Source organism: Pistacia vera, unplaced genomic scaffold, assembly GCF_008641045.1.
Source record: "Pistacia vera cultivar Batoury unplaced genomic scaffold, PisVer_v2 Contig265, whole genome shotgun sequence".
NCBI classification, from domain to species: Eukaryota; Viridiplantae; Streptophyta; class Magnoliopsida; order Sapindales; family Anacardiaceae; genus Pistacia; species Pistacia vera.
Window position 1 is genome coordinate 1,004,738 of NW_022196074.1, and position 17,139 is coordinate 1,021,876.

Sequence of the window (17,139 nt, forward strand, 5' to 3'; positions counted from 1 at the left end):
AACTTCCTTTTGCTGTATGATTATGGCCAGTAGGAGAACTCCAAAAAAGAAAAAGAAAATCATATTATTGATATCTTTACATTAGATAATTTTTTTATATCTACTATATATTTGCTATTAATAATATTAATCATAGTTAAATTTAATTTCTATATGACATTTATATATGTTGTGCGGGAAATCCGGAGAGGATAATTCTCTATTAGGCAAGAAAATATTTAGATTAGCTAGTTTTGGAAGGAAAATATTTAGATTAACTTGGATTCCAACTAAGATAGTAAAAGATCATACAACTTGTTAATTCTACGAATTTGAATCTTACTTGAATTCTATCATGTAAATGGGTGTTATATAAACCACCCATCAAAAATTTGTAAAGTAGGAAAAAAACCGAGAGAAATTATGCTTATTTTTGTACTCAAAACATTAATAAGATAACAATGAATATAGGTTAATCTAAAGTTAACTTGTCGAACCACTTTAAAAATTCTTTTTTACATCATTTTTCTTATTTATACTTGCTGATTTTAATTAATCACGTGCTTCGTCAAGATCAATCAGATCACTCAATTGTACGTAATTTCGCAACAAGAATATATTAATTTGTTATACTTCTTAGATGATATCTTCATAGTATCATACACTCACTTTTCTATTAATTGAAGAGTTATTGATATGGAATAAATAAAATAAAAAAAGGAAGAAAAATCCTAAAGGAAGGTGATTGAAGAAATAATATTCAAAAGTATTTTTGTAGCTGATAAAGATGATAAGATAAGAGAAAGGTAACAAATAAATTGATAATAATTTCCTGAAATAAATCAAAGAATAAGGAAAATAAATCAACATTTTTAATTAAGTTTTATATATTTTTATGTATTGTGTTTAATTTATTTCACTGATCAATTTCTCCTGATTGTTTCATTTATTGATTTATTAATGTTTCTGAAGTTGATGCTTGTCTTTAGCTGTGGATCATAGAGGATTGAGGAAGTAATCAATGGCAACGAATGTACAAAGCTAGGGGGTTTGGTGCCAATTTCTAAAGAATATAGCCAGCTGCCTGCCGATAAAATTAATAAAACATATGAGAACTACCAAAAAAACACAAAAATTCCAAAAAGCAGAATAAATCATTGCATGACATTAGAGATTAATGTAGTTCATCTTGGTTTAGGAGGTTGAATCCAGAATTTCATCAACTTTCTGATCTTTGTATCTAGAATTCCTTGTGCGTGTTGCCATTCTCTTTGCCCTGACTGATATTGAAATGGCGAATAATCTGGTAGATCTGGATGTTGCAAATATATTGTATTTGCGAATTCTCTAGCAACTGGAATGCACATAGATGCATATTCACTCAGGAACAACGATCTATTCTCCAAGCTTTCAACTTGAACCCAATTCCACAGTGAACGATCACACCTTAATACGCGCCATGATTCATAAACATACTGTGTCATCAAGAGTTCTCAATCACAATCAATAAAGTAATTATGACATAAAAGGCCTTTGTCAGGAGGAGCATATGCAAACACATTCCACTCTTCAGTTGCAGCGTTGAAGGCACCTGTATAACTCTTATAGAAAGAACAGTAGAACACTCCATTCAAAAATTCTACATAGTTAACACACTGTCCATAAGTTCCATTATACTTAAACTCCGTCCATTGTGGCTCTCCAGGCTTACATAAGTTAATACAAAACGTTTCGTAAGAAATTGGACTGATTACAAACACCAAGCAATGTGGAGAATCTGGAGTGGAAGAGAATGTTGCTTTGGTGGAATTAAAAGGAAGCAAGGCGGTCAATCCAATGATACTGTTCGTAAACGGATTGAAGATGTATACTCGTTTTGGAAGAGCACCCAACCGTTTTTTGAGTCGAGCACTACTTTTCTACCTGTAAAAAATTGTCCCATCCCTAATTCCATTTGCTATTTTTTTTTGGTAAACCGGGTAATTATATTATAAAAAGAATAAAAAATACAAGGAAAGGAGAGAGAACTCTTCTGTATGCTTTTTACCTTGGACAAGTCCAAGGAGATGCTAATAAATAAAAGGCCCAAGACCAAAAGGATGTATAATCCTCTACATAAAGGCCCAATAAAAAAACAGGCCATAGCAAAAAACAAAAAAATCTATACAAGGTCATATAACCCAAAAAAGGAACTCTGCATAACCCAAAGGGCGGCCCATGCATCTGCACAGCCTGCCCATACAACCAGCCCACCTCAATAGTCCAGACAAAAGGCCTATTCAACAACCCTGACCCAGCACCAGACCCCTTAATCACCCAAATAGAGTCCAACCAGCCNTAGTGTTCTTATAAGCCGGTGGAATAACGCACTTTCACTTTTATGAGGTTTGACAAAATTTTTTGTTCCGATAGTTTTGAAAGTAACAATTTCATCCCTGGATTTTACTATACATCTATCCTTTATTCCTTTAGGCTTGATAATAAAAAAATATTTTTTAGTCACAATTGTTACATTGTCATAAAAGTACAAAATCCGAACTCCCAACCACTGTTAAGAGTTTGTAAGGCTGTAGATACTAGATAGCTTACCACCATGTTCTGAGAAACTCTTTGGCTCAGCCTCGCTATCAAAAGTCACCATGTCCATATCCATCGCTCTCCTTTCCCTCTCTTCTCCTCCATCTACTCTTCTCCCCAAAACTCATTTCTTCTTTACCCACAAACCCACTCTTTCACTAACTTCCACAAGACCATCTTTCTTCACTTTCAGGGCCTCAGCAGCTGACAATGGAGCTGGAGTCTCAGCCCCGGCTGCCACCGTGGAGGAACCAAAGGTCCCCGAAGCTCCAGAGGGCTCCGTGGGGTCCAATGGAGCTGTGGAGCCCGAAGAAGTGATGGTTTTGACCAAGTTCGGGGACCCCAAATGGATTAACGGAACTTGGGATTTAAAGCAGTTTCAAAAAGATGGGCAGACCAATTGGGATGCTGTTATTGATGCTGGTTAGGTTTTTTTTCTGCTTATTGTTGTTCCTGGTTTATGGGTGTTTTATATATGTTTTTTACAGTCACTTTTTCTAGTCAAAGGTTAGTGTTTGTTATAATTTGTTGGAATTTTTTTTTAGGCTTACTAGAGAGTTGAATCTTGGAAATTTTGGTTACTCAAGTCCTCAAAATACAAAATCTGAACTCTTTATAAGCTTAATTTATACTTAGCTCAGTTAGGGATATTGATTTCTTCTCTTTTTCTTCTAACTCAATCTAGGTTGGATATTTAGACCGGCAGCTTACTGGTTGTTTGATTACTTACCGTGGCATCAAATGTTATATGTATTCAATAGTAACATTATAAGAGAACTGTAAGAAGATTATGGATTGAAAAGTTTTAAACATAGTGCCAAATTACATCCAATGTCCAGCCACTTCGATGCTGGTGATAAGCGGATTATGGATGCTAACCAGACAGTTTCATATTCCAAGTTTGCGATCATTGGTCATCTGACTCGAGATCCCTAATTTACATGTATATGGTATTTTAAATTCATGATTGATTAAATGTCCTCAAACCACAACATTGGGATATCTACTGCTCATGTTTTGTCTTTTGATTGCAGTGTGGGCATTGAAGTGCCCTGAAGAACTGTAATTTATCTTTGTGTGTTCTGTTGCATCTGATATGATTTTATATCGCTTCACATATCATTACAGATTTATATGTTCATAAGCTTTTGCCCTTTCTGCAATTAATTATTCTGCACTCTGTTTCACAAAATAGATATGTTTTCAAATGTTATGTTACCTAATATTTGATTGATTTCATTTTCTTGGGAGTTCATGAGTCCTAAACTCACAACCAATTCATATAATATTCCTTTTCTCCACTTAATTCAATTAAATGTTGCATTTTGCATCAGATGTTCTATTGCCCATTTAATTTATTCAACCTTTTCCGTGAGTGATAGGAAAATACATCTATCAAGCACCTTATGGTGTGCTATTTAGCTACAAATTTATATGATTTCGTACATCATTCATTTTTTTTTTTCCTTTAAGGGCGACATTTTGTTAAAATTTAAATATCATTCTTAATAATTAACTTAATGTGTTTCCTGATTGTTCAGGGATTACTTGGTTTCTAATTCCCCTCCATGGATAATCTTTTTCAGAAGTTAGGAGAAGAAAGTGGCTTGAGGATAATCCAGAATCATCCAGTAATGATGACCCTGTTGTTTTTGACACCTCAATTATACCTTGGTGGGCATGGATGAAGAGGTTCCATCTACCCGAAGCTGAACTTCTTAATGGTTTGTTCAATCTATACCTCCTTTTTTCATGTAAATTACAATGGTACTTTGTTGTAACATGCTAATCCTACTAATTCTGTCTTTTGAGCGTGGCACAGGCCGTGCAGCAATGATAGGATTCTTCATGGCTTATCTAGTTGACAGCTTGACCGGGGTAGGTTTGGTCGACCAAATGGGCAACTTCTTTTGCAAGACTCTATTATTTGTTGCCGTTGTTGGGGTGCTTCTAATCAGAAAGAACGAGGATATTGAAACTCTGAAAAAGCTTCTAGATGAGACAACCTTTTATGACAAACAATGGCAAGCAACCTGGCAGGATGAGACTTCCGGAGGTACCAAAAAGGAGTAGTCAGATTGCAGTTTATAATTCGAGTATTTGTTCTCAATTAGTATTGCTGTAATTTATCTAAGCTAGTGAATGATAAAGACTTTTGAGTTGCTATCTCTCACGCATTTCATACTTCTGAGTTTAGTATGTAATTTTATGAACATCTTTTCCTTAATGAATTCTGTGCAATGGAAGATATTGTTGCCATTGACTTCATCTACTCTTCATGAAGATATTTACACCTAGCAACCTTATAATTTTGTAAAATTTATTAATTTTTGTTTATCCAAAGACTATTGACCACCAAATCAATAAGCTGCCTTCTTAAAAGGTCGGGAAAATAACAAATAAAACTATAAATTTAGTTCTTCAAAATTCTGGTTAGTTCCTTTCCTTTTTATTCCTTAAAGCTTAAAATGCATTTTTGAGCTTTGAACTGGAGTATAAGCATTACTGAATTCTGTGGCTGAAGAAAATAAAGTTTAAAACAGAAACTATATTTGACAACAGAAAGGATCAAATGGAAGATTCATTCATGCTTCCCACCCCCTCAGCAGAGTAGCACGCGCAACTCTGTTCACTCCCAGAGTGAAGGCGCCCATCCGCAAGTTGCAGTTGTAAATTTGGCACATTGCCTTGATGTCAAGGAAAGCTTTCATCATGTACCTCTTCAGCTCACAGTTCACTTTCTCTTCTTCCCACATGAATCCTTGAATGTTCTGTTAGGACATACAGAGTTATTTAATTGTAAAGATCAGATTAGAAGATTAAATAAGATAATTATTAGTAGGCATAGGACATGTTGCTAGTACCTGAACCCATTCAAAGTAACTCACAGTCACACCACCGGAATTTGCATAAATGTCAGGGAGTACAAGGACTCCCTTCTTGGACAAAATCTGAAGACAAACATGGATTTTATTGGCTAAGTTTGTGAATTTAGCAAACAATTAGAGAAAGCACAGGTTTGTTATTACCTCATCGGCTTCAGGGTCAGTGGGGTGGTTGGCTGCTTCTATTATGAACTTTGCCTTCACATCACCAGCATTTCCCCTTTCAACAACACAAAAAACAGAAAGAATATATGTAATAGTCTAAATTAAGGTTAGTGGTTTTTATACAATAAGAAACTGTAGTCCTAAACAATAATTAAACATATTCTTTTATGGAGTGTGATAAAATTATAGTAGAATTAACTGTAAGGCTGGAGAAAGAAGTTATAAAGGTCATGACTTCTGAGGTTATTAGCCAAACAGGCTACATACTTGTTGAGAACTCCACCTAAGGCGCATGGGATCAGAACGTCGCATTCATGTACAAGCAAGTCATTTGGATCCATAGCATCCCCACCTTCAAAATTCTTCAGGCTTTCAGTTCCCTCTTTGTGTTTCATCAGAGCTGGAATATCAATTCCATTTGGATTCTTAACTGCACCTGTGATGTCACTCACTGCAACAACCTTACCGCCTTTTTCATGGATGAACTTTGCTGCCCAGGAACCCACATTGCCAAACCCCTGAAATAATAGTAGTTCAAATATTGAGGCAGAATGTCATGTAAACAGAGAAAACAATTTAATTCAACCATAAAGGACGAATATGCACATATGTAGAAGGAAACTACCTGGATAGCAAACTTCATTTCTGAAATTGATTTTCCATACTCAGCCAGTAAAGCTTCTGTTGCAAAGACCACTCCCAGTCCAGTTGCCGCTTCCCGACCCAGTGATCCTCCAAGATCCTGCAATTCCATCTCAGCATAGGAAATGTTAATTTTATTCGATTTCTTCTATTAGTCATACAGTGATCACATATTTGTCTTTCTACCGCTTTTGGATGCTTACAATTGGCTTTCCAGTCACAACTGCTGGTGAGTGCCCATTAAATTTTGAGTATTCATCCAGGATCCATGCCATTGTCTGTTCAAATCAAGAGCAAGAAATGTATGAATAGAAATTGGTGTTGTCAACGCTTTGAAGCAACAAGCTAATTCAGTGGATACCTGTGAATTAGTCCCCATGTCAGGGGCTGGAACATCCCTATGAATTCCAATAAGATCATGGATCTTTTGAGTGAAAACACGGGTGAGACGTTCTAACTCGCTTATGCTCAACTCTCTTGGATTGCAGCCGATCCCTCCCTTTGCTCCGCCATATGGAATGGCAGCTACAGCTGTCTTCCATGTCATTAATTGAGCCAAAGCGTTTACCTCATCCGGGTCAACCTTGAAAAAGTAAAATACAATAGTCAGTATTTGATTAAATAACAAAAAAAAAAAAAAAAAAACCAGCAAGGGACATTATGCTAATTCTCTTCAATTTAGAAGTAGAGAAGTACTGAATACCGTTCCAGTCTGATATGACATATTTATTAAATTTAGAAAATTCTCTTCACCAGATCAATGTATCTTATTGATTAACAAAATCATTCTATCATTATCTTGGAACCCAGGAGGGTGTATTCATATCTATGGAGTTATAAACCAAAAAATAAATACTTTTCATGCCATATCTGAACAAAATGAACAAACGCAAACAGAGAATATGAACCCGAAGTGGAACTTCATCAGCCATATGATGCAAATGTATTTTCAGCTGATTAGAGATGTCAAATAAACCAAAACTCAAGGACCCAAATTCAGGATCAATGGCATCGCCTCATTGACTTGCACATGCGAATGATATAACGTAAAAATAAAAGAACAAAACTTTGGGGGTATCACCTCAGGGTGGTAGCGTATTCCACCTTTCATCGGTCCACGAGCGTTGTCATGCTGGATTCTAAATCCAACGAAGGATACAAGAGAACCATCATCTCTAGGAATTGTGCACTCAACCTGAAGAAAAAAAAAATCCATAAATAAAAGTTTAACAAATGAAAGAACATATGCTCATTTCGCCTAGGAACAAATCAATGTTAATAGTAATTACTTTGATCTCTCTAAAGGGGATCAAGAGGCTCTTTTCAAGCTTAGAATCTAAGCCAAGAATGCGAGCTGCATGGCGAAAGTTGCGGTTGGTGGCTGCAAGAGCATTCATAGCTATCTAAAACCAATGGAGCAGTTACAGTAATGGAAGAAAGAACCAAGTTGATGAAAGCTTAGTAAATTGAGGGTTTGATGTGTTGTTATAAACAAGGAAAGTTATAGCAATAATGAAAAGTTTTCAGTTCCCCAGATTCTGAGGACGCTTGTACAACCTACAAGGCATGCAGCTACTCTGACTTTTGTCTATCCTCCCAATTTTAGCAGTATTCTTAACCAACCATCTTTTTTTTCCTCTTTTATATATTAAATCTATTAATATATAAATTGATTGTCTTTGCTCTCTTATTATCATATTATTTATAATATTCAATGTTAATGTAACATGTATAATTAATGTATACTCTTAATTAGAAAGGATATATATAACATAATATTTAAATACAATAATTTAATGAATAATATTATATTACAAAATTCTCATACGAATTCTTTCATACAATGCGACTGTTAGAAGATACGAGACAGAGAAAAAGAATTGGGGAAAAATTTATTTGGTCAACTCATCTCTGTTTTTACAACTACTACAACTCTTTTAAATAACTAATTACAACAATTTACAATATGACACTTGGACTTCAGCAGTAACAAAAACTACGGTAGTAATAAACACTAATATAACCAATACCTCCCTCAAGCTGGTAATGATTGATGAACATCAAACATACGAAGCTTGGACATGAGAATGCGATGTTGTTGCTTGCATAATCCCTTGGCCATCAAATCGGCAGGCTGTTCACTGGTAGAGATGTATGTAGTTTTAATTAATTTGCGATCAATCTTTTCCCAGATCAGATGATAGTCAATCTCAACATGTTTGGTTCATTCATGGTATACTGGATTAGCAGCAATATGTAGGGCAGCTTTATTGTCATAGTACAATAATGTTGGTAGCAGAAGTTTGATGCCCAAATCAAGGAGCAAACTTTGTATCTACGTTCTTGCAACAAGTGGACGCCATTGATCTATATTCAGCCTCACAGGATGATCTGGAAACAGTTGATTGTTTTCCAGGAAATTAAAGATTCTCCAAACTTGATACAATAACCTGTTAAGGACCTTCTAGACATTGGACAGGCAGCCCAATTAGCATCACAATAAGCCTCAATGGTGTAATTCTTCTTTGCAAAAAAAAAAAAAAAAAAAAAAAGGCCAGTACCAGGACTCTGTTTGATGTATCGTAGTACTCTGAGAGCAGCTTCCAAATGAAATTTCTTAGCTGAATGCATGCACTGACTTAGATGTTGAACTGAATACAAATATCTGATCGAGTCATACATAAGTAGATGAGTTTACCTACTAATCTTTGATAGGAAGAAGCATCCTTTGGGAGTGGATCATTTGTACAAGTGCCAACTAATTTATCCAATTCAACAGTCGTCAATTTGAGGTGTTGCTCATATGGAGTGTCAATTAGTTTAGAACCTAGCAAACCAGTTTTAGAAAGAAGTCCCAGTGCATATTTTCGTTGATTTATTACCAAACCAGCTCGTTTATTACCAAACCAGCTCGTGAGTGACTAATTTCCATCCCGAGGAAGTATCTCAAGATGCCTAAATCCTTGATTCTGAATTTGGCATTGAGATATCACTTGACTTCATCAATGGCTGCAAGATTGTTACCTGTTAGCAGTATGTCATCAACATACACTAAAAAGATCACCAAACTGCTCCTATGAGTCTTAGTGAATAACGAGTAGTCATTTTTAGACTATAGGAAACCATACTCTAATAGTGTAGTGGTAAACTTGTGATGCCATTGTCTGGAAGCTTGTTTTAGACCATATAAGGATTTCAATAGTTTGTAGAACTTATTTTTGGTCTCAAGTTGATTATTCAGACCTGGAGGAACCTTCATATATATTTCCTCATTCAAATCTCCTTGAAGGAAGGCATTATATACATCCATTTGAAAGAGACCACAATCATTTATGGCTGCAAGTGCTAAAATGGTAATAACTGTAACCATTTTAGCTACACAAGAAAAAGTCTAGGTGTAATCAATACCTTCTTGCTATGTATACCCCTTTGCAACTAATAGAGCCTTATATCCTTCAATGCTACCATCTGACTTAAGTTTCACTTTATAAACCCATTTACACCCAATAGCCTTCTTTCCAGGAGGAAGAGAAACTAATTGCCATGTTTCATTTGATTCTAATGGCTGAAGTTTTGTATCCATATCATTCCTCCAATTCTGGTCAGTTATGGCTTCTTTAAAGGTTTGCGGTTCATATATGTGAGATATGGCAGAAAGTAGACTTTGATATCTACGCGACAAATTCTCATATGAAATGAAATTAGAAATTGGGTATTGTGATTTAGAAGGGACAACATAATCTTTTTGCCAAACAGGTGGTTTAGATGGTCTTGTGGACCTTCGGACAGTGTTTGGAATAGGCTGTATAGGTGAAACTCCTATGATGGGACTACTACTTGAATTTGTTACTAGAGAATCTATGGAATTGTCAGAAATAGAAACTGGATGTGGAACTGCCATTGGATTGTCAGAAACCAAAAAGTCTGATTCATCATGAAATTGTGTGGTAGAAGGGAATAATGGTGATGCATGAGATATGATGTTATGGTCAGCATATGGAAAAATAGTCTCATGAAATGTGACATCCCTACTAACAAAAAACCTTTGAGATTGAATGTCAAATACTTTGTAACCCTTTTGGAAGGTAGGATAGCCTAAAAAAAAAATGCAAGGAACTGCTCTTGGACCAAACTTGTCTACTTGGGGCAGTATATTTGCATAACAAAGGCAACCAAAGACTCTAAGATGGGAAAGTGTGGGAGGTGTTTTAAACAACATTTCAAATGGTGACTTACCCTGTAAAAGTGGAGTAGGAATTCTATTTAGAATATAAGTGGCAGTCAAAATACATTCCCCCCAAAAAGTGATTGGAACATGAGATTGGAATCGTAAAGCTCTAGCTATAGTCATGATGTGTCTATGCTTTCTTTCTATAGTTTCGTTTTGTTGAGGTGTGTAAGGACATGAACTCTCATGAATAATTCATTGGAATTCAAAAAAATTTGTGAAGTCAGTACTGAAGAATTTAGTACCATTATCAATCCTAATCTTTTTGATGTTGACAGAAAACTGATTATTAACCATGAAAACAAAGTTTTTGAATATATGTAACGTATCCGACTTAACAGTCATAAGATATGTCCAAGTGGCACGAGAAAAGTCATCCACAAGAGTTAAAAAATATTTGAAACCATTATGAGTGGATTCCTTGTAAGGACCCCATATATCAATATGCACCAGATCAAAAATTGTATAAGTGATAGAGAGACTGGTAGGAAAAGGTTTTCTGCATTGTTTAGCTAAAGGGAAAACCTTACAATGAGGAAGTGATTCCTTTACAAACGAATTATGTAAGGAAGAAATCAACTTTATTCTCGAAATAGATGCATGACATAGCCTATTATGCCATATGGTATTGGAATGAACACTACAAGTAGTTATGGTTTTATTCAAATGAGAAAACAAATGTGAATTCGGTTTCTGAATCAGATAATACAATCCATTGTGCTCTTTACCAATCGCTATCATTGATCCATTCCATAGGTCCTGAAACAAACAGAATTTTGGAAAAAAGGAAACAGATAACAGATTGTATCTAAACTGTGGTATGAATAGGACTTTATGTAGTTTAAGTTATGGAGAGAGGCAAACATCACTAGTATAGGTTATTGGGACAGATATACCATTTGGTAACTTAACAGTAGGACTGATGGAGGAATTATAAGGGTGCACATTATCCAGGCAGTGAAAATCAGATGTCATATGATCATTAGCTCCCGTATCTAATATCCATGCATTATGTAAAAAAGAAACCATAAAAGAATAAGGAGTACCTGTGACATTGGTAGCAATGTTAGGAGCACCTTGAACAACATTAGCAGTAAGTGAAGGTCCATCCTTGCCCAACAGCTTCAAAATTTCTTGATATTGGGCTGGAGAAAAAATCGAAGTAGTCACTAGTGCATTCTTGGTTGAACTTGAAGATAACTCCTCAGTTGTATGCTCAGTATTATTGGCCATCGGTGTTTTATGGTTGAAATGCTTCTTGTTTCTGCCTCTCTGGCGGTTCTCGGCATAGGCATGAAGTTTCCAACAAAAATCAATGGTATGATTTGTTAGATGACAAAATTCACATTCCATCACCTTCTTTTTAGATTGTTGACTGTTACTTCTTGGATTCCCTTGATTTTTGTAAATATTGTGTGTAAAAAATGCAGCAGTATCTGATTGAGAGGTGGTGGAGCTGGTGATACCCCTCTATTTCTCTTCTTGACTAAGCATGCCATAAGCAACATTCACGGTTGGTAAAGGATTCATTAGAAGAATTTGACTCCTAACAACCGCATAACCCTCATTTAGACCCATCAGAAATTGCATTACTTTCTAAGTTTGTTCATGCTCTTTATAAACTTTGGATAAAGGACAAGAACATGTGATAGATGGGGCCATAGAAGAATATTCATCCTAGAGGAGCTTCAATTGCGTATAATAAATTGAAATTGATGACGAACCTTGTTGTATTGTAGCAATGTCTTTCATGATTGAATATATGAGAGAACCATTGATCTTGTCAAATGTTCTAGCAAATCTTGCCAAACAGTTGCAGTGTTGGTTCCATAGATGACTCAGCCCACAAGATCTTTAGAAATGCAATTCATTATCCAAGACATGACAATGGCGTTACAACGATCCCACTATTGTGCCTGAATCGGATCAAGAGGGCGTGGGAGTGTTCCATTGATAAACCCTAACTTGTTCTTCGCAAGGAGTGCAATTTTCATCGCTCGATTCCAAATACTGTAATTGTCACCTCCTGTTAAAATTACTAACAATTTGGCTCCCCGGCGTGTCGGAAGGGTGCATGTACAACGGATTGTTGTAATCGGCAACCATGAACACAACTTGAAGATTCTTCGAGGTGTTCGATGACATTGTTGAAAACAAATGATCTTCAAGAAAGATTGTGAAGAATTTGAGTCAACTGAATGATCTTAAATGAAATTGGAGCTAATTGATTCTCGACTTTGGAAGAAATAAGGAAAACAAAACTTGCGGAATTTGGATTGAATTGAACCCAAGATCAATTGTGTGATACCATGTTAGAAGATACGAGACAGAGAAAAAGAATTGGGAAAAAGTTTATTCAGTCCACCCAACTCTGTTTTTACAACCACTACAGCTATTTTAAATAACTAGTTACAACCAATTACAATATGGCACTTGGATTTCAGCAGTAACAAAAACTACAGCAGTAATAAACACTAATATAAGTAATAGTGACATACTGAAAGGATGAAAGTAAAAAGTTAAACTTGTTGAATAAGGATAAATGTTACGTTAATTAATGGGCAATACCACATCACTCTATATATAAAATTTTTAAATATTTGTAAACAAAGTGATGTGATAAAAAAAAAAAAAAATTTCGTAAAAAAACATTGTACATAACTTTACTAGATTGAAACTTTAGGAGTTCAAAAATTTATGGATCCGTGTAACATTTAGTAAAGATTTATGATGCATGTTTATGGTATAATCAACATGTTTGCGCCTGGCCACAAATTTATTAGAAAGGATACATTGCGACAGATGTAAAGCTAAGCAAATTGCTGCTACTCCGAGAACAAAGGACTGTGTTGGTTGTTCGAGATGCCGATCTGCCTATCCAACGGATTTCTTGAGTGTTTAAGCTTATTTATGGCATAAAACGACATAAAGCAAGGGTCTAGCGTATTAATATTGATACGTTACAGAAAATCCACATGAATCCATTTCGATTCTTGTTTTTACTCGAACAAAATCTCTTACTCTAAAAAGAAAAAAACTTTTATTCTTGATATTTTGATGTTGAGTAATACTAAATATACAAGCTGTTTGTACGAACTCTTTCATAAATATTGAGATGTCATTAAATGATAGGACAAATGCATATAAAAAGAATCTCAAGGGATTGATATGACGGTCAAAGAGGCTTGTTCCCTTCTTTGAATTTCCGTGTTCAAACTTTGGGGTCACCTACCACAATAATATTATGGTTTACTTGGTCTTTTGGACTTATAGAGTGTTCAATTGACCCAGAAGATTAGTTGAGGTATGTGCAAGCTGGTCGGACATCTTGGTTACCCAAAAAAAAAAATGCATATAAAAAGTTAATACATTAAATGCTTTATAAATATAAATAAATGTTGTATCAATTAAAGAATAGTGTCACATTATTTTGTATTGTTTCTGTCGATTAAAGATTAATTAATGTATTGTTTGTGTCAATTAAAGATTAATTAATGTTATATCAGTTTTTACTGTTTGTATTAACACTTCTATATGTAATAAATAAATTAATATAAATATTATATTCTTTAAGAAAATAGAAATTAAAATGGAAGCTTTTAATTAATCAATTGTATCTCCCTTATTTAAAAATATATCACTGTAAAGAAACCCTTTAAAGTCGAAGGTATGTATATGCCAATAAAAGGCAAAAAAATCTAGACTAGCCTTATAATCTTCAAGTGTAGATTATGAAAGCAAATGACAAAGGATACGGGAAAATATCACTTATTCAGATGCAGCCACTCTGCTTTGTCTACATATTATAGACCAGTCTTCCCAATTTTAGCATTTCTCCTTAACCAACCCTTTGTTCTTCATCTCCTGTATATTGAGACTATTAATGTATAAATTAATTGTCTTGCTCTCTTATTATGGTATCCTATATATAGAATAAAAAATATGATACTATTTTTAAAACATTACGTTAAGACTTCATGAATTACTCGGATTCAATATAAATTATGTAACATATCATTTATTCAGTAGTTTTATGTACATGTAACATAAAATATTCTTTAAGAGTATATAAATTGAAATGGAAGCTTTTAATTAATCAATTGTAAACCCCTTATTTTGAAAAATATTTCACTGTGAAAAAATCCTTTAGGGGGGGCGTTTGGTTGGGGGTTATGTGGGATTATTGGGGTTATGTCATCTTATATTACTTGATTACCACGTTTGGTTGTCAAATAATATAAGATTTCGGTAATCTTCAAATGCCAATAGTAGTTACTGTTGGTAATATTGGAGGTAATCTGATTATCTCAATTTTCTTAGGTATTATAATGTTACCAAGGTAATCTTTTTTTTGTTACAATTCTATTGTTTATTAATAAAATTTTAGAATAATAATGCCCTTATTTTTAAATTTATTTACATGAATCTTGCTTTTACCATTTCACCCCAATTAATTAACTTTTTAGACAAAATCACCCTTGAAATCAAAACAAATTTCAACTTACCCAAGCCACCACCCCCACTTACCTACCACTGCTTGCCGCTAGCCAAACCACTGTCGACCGTCGTAGGAAGTCGCCGAGAGTCACCTGGAGTTGTCGGGAGTAGCCTATCATCACCGAGAGACTTCGATATGACCGTTTCTAGCCATATTGATGGCCAAAAAGGCTATATCGGGAGCAGATCTGGCCAAAAATGGCCAGATCCATTTTGGCCATTTTCGGCTAGATTGATGGGTCTAGCCGTCTTGGCCTTTAGCGGCCATATCTAAATGAGTCTGGCCGTTAACAACCAGATCTATTCTAGCCATAATAGATCTAGCCGGAAATGGCTAGATTAAGTTTGCCCATTTCTGGCCAGATTTAGTTTGATATGATCGTTTTCAACCATCAATATGGCCAGAAATGGCCATTTCGGGGCCTCCCAATCACAGTGGGTTGCTCACGACAACTGTAGGTGACTTCTAGCGACTTCCAGCGACTACTGGCGGTGGTTTGCAGTGGCGGCAGGCAGCGGTAGGGTGGTGAGGGTGATTTTGTTATAAATTAAAGTTTTATATAAGTGGGATCTTTTAGCTAAATTTGAAATATTGGGGGTTAAATATTATATTAATATTTAAAAAGAGGGCAATTTAGTAATTTAAATAACATACCCACCAATTTATTCCTCCTAACCAAACACATTAATATAATATACCCATTCATTTATTCCAACTAACCAAACACATTTTCCTAATGATTCCCAATAATCTTCAAGATAATATAAGATTCCAGTAATCCAACATTCCTAGTAATCCAACATTCCCTAAACCAAGCGCACCCTTAATGTTAAGGTATGTTTATGTCAACAAAAGGCAAACAAATCTAGGCTAACCTCGTCATCTTGAATTCTAGATTAAGAAAATAAATGATCTTGAATCCTAGATTATTCAAATAAATAACAAAGGATACCGGAAATATCGCTGACAGTCTTATGGGTGTGTTTAGTCTTTAGAATTATAGTGCACTAAAATTCCTTACAACATTAAAATACTTTTAAGCCAATGTTTGGCATCGTTTTTGTGGATAACTTTGTGACTGATTTGTCCAAAATGTTGTTTAACTAGCCCATTCCAATAAATCTTGCAAGAAATAACCCTTCCTAAATTTAACACCCATTCAGGACAAAATACCCTTCATATTTAAACCCATCAAATTGCCTAGTATCCTATGTTGATCTAGAAGGAAAAGACTCATCAAATTGCCTTATCCATAGACTCATTTTCAAACTGAAAGATCTCACCAATGGAAACTCAATCTTCCACAACTCACTTATAAAAGGAATGACACACACAAAGGTTCTTCGTTATGAAATCTCTATATTCACTCTTAATTAACTCCTTATATCCTTGCTCTACTGAAGCACCCCTAACCTTGTTTTATGCTCATAGGAACCGGATTATCAGAGACCAATGTTGGAAACTATAGGGATGTTGGAAAAGGAGCCTACAAGCTGCAAACACTAGAAGGTCGAGACATCAACAATAGTTGGAATGCAGTTCACCTAAAAGTTTATCACTTCTGATAGCACCCAGTTCAGCTTTATCACCTATAGAACTTAGGAAATCTTCATCAATAATAGGGGTCAAGGTGAGCTTGTCCACTCCCCCTAATTCTTTTAAGTGAACTCTACTCAAGGAAGATTTATGTACTGTTTATTTATTAATAAATTAAAGTATATTCAGTATTTCTGAGTGTCAAATTGTTTGTTGATGAGAAAATGCCCTAAAGGCTAGAAGGGTCACCCTCCTCATACATAATTAACGGCTCAAATGGTATGGGGGTCAAAAATCACCTTAGGCTCTGCTACAATGGCCCAAGATTGCGATCCAATTTCGGTTGGGCCAGCATCAAAATTCATGGCATGGACCAAAACATGCGGCCTAAATCCAGCCTTTCTCCAGAATGAGCATCACCAGTAGCCCACCTAAGGCCATGCCTTCTAGACCAAGGTAAGTAGGATTCTTCCTATCTGGATTTATCCTAATTCGCCCAAGATTCCGTATCTTAGGTGAATTAGGACTCTTGCTACTAAAGAGGCAAGTGAACCAGGATCTTTCCTATTCACTAAAACTCTTCCCCTATGGATTTAGAGTCCGCCTAGGATATAGAGATCTCACAACTA

At 35.2% G+C, this 17,139-nt stretch overlaps 2 protein-coding genes and 1 long non-coding RNA gene across 3 annotated transcripts; 1 reads left to right on the forward strand and 2 right to left on the reverse strand.

Moving 5' to 3' along the window:
- The first annotated feature begins 2,509 nt into the window (after positions 1 to 2,509).
- LOC116133117 (light-harvesting complex-like protein 3 isotype 1, chloroplastic) lies at positions 2,510 to 4,656 on the forward strand. Its single transcript, XM_031418795.1, has 3 exons — positions 2,510 to 2,979; positions 4,143 to 4,280; positions 4,379 to 4,656. Exons 1-3 carry the CDS (start codon positions 2,619 to 2,621, stop codon positions 4,627 to 4,629), a joined length of 750 nt encoding a protein of 249 aa, XP_031274655.1. The 5' UTR covers positions 2,510 to 2,618; the 3' UTR covers positions 4,630 to 4,656.
- A 459-nt stretch (positions 4,657 to 5,115) lies between these two features.
- Positions 5,116 to 7,645, reverse strand: LOC116133122 (glutamate dehydrogenase 2-like). Its single transcript, XM_031418801.1, has 9 exons — positions 7,538 to 7,645; positions 7,330 to 7,443; positions 6,610 to 6,831; positions 6,452 to 6,526; positions 6,232 to 6,348; positions 5,874 to 6,124; positions 5,586 to 5,661; positions 5,421 to 5,507; positions 5,116 to 5,327 (listed from the first exon to the last, which is right to left on the reverse strand). The coding sequence occupies exons 1-9, from the start codon at positions 7,643 to 7,645 to the stop codon at positions 5,142 to 5,144; spliced, it is 1,236 nt and encodes a 411-aa protein (XP_031274661.1). The 3' UTR covers positions 5,116 to 5,141.
- Positions 7,646 to 8,133: 488 nt separating this feature from the next.
- On the reverse strand, positions 8,134 to 9,907 carry LOC116133138. The gene is made up of 3 exons (XR_004128499.1): positions 8,947 to 9,907; positions 8,810 to 8,869; positions 8,134 to 8,712 (listed from the first exon to the last, which is right to left on the reverse strand). It is a non-coding gene; the product is annotated as an uncharacterized LOC116133138 (long non-coding RNA).
- Positions 9,908 to 17,139: the final 7,232 nt, after the last annotated feature.

Coding starts and splice junctions, on each gene's coding strand:
- LOC116133117 (XM_031418795.1), top strand. CDS start 2,619: ATGTCCATATCCATCGCTCTCCTTTCCCTCTCTTCTCCTCCATCTACT. Junction 2,980..4,142: donor GGATGCTGTTATTGATGCTG/GTTAGGTTTTTT, acceptor AATCTTTTTCAG/AAGTTAGGAGAAGAAAGTGG. Junction 4,281..4,378: donor CGAAGCTGAACTTCTTAATG/GTTTGTTCAATC, acceptor AGCGTGGCACAG/GCCGTGCAGCAATGATAGGA.
- LOC116133122 (XM_031418801.1), bottom strand. CDS start 7,645: ATGAATGCTCTTGCAGCCACCAACCGCAACTTTCGCCATGCAGCTCGC. Junction 6,125..6,231: donor AAATGAAGTTTGCTATCCAG/GTAGTTTCCTTC, acceptor CTATTATTTCAG/GGGTTTGGCAATGTGGGTTC. Junction 5,508..5,585: donor CTGACCCTGAAGCCGATGAG/GTAATAACAAAC, acceptor GTTTGTCTTCAG/ATTTTGTCCAAGAAGGGAGT.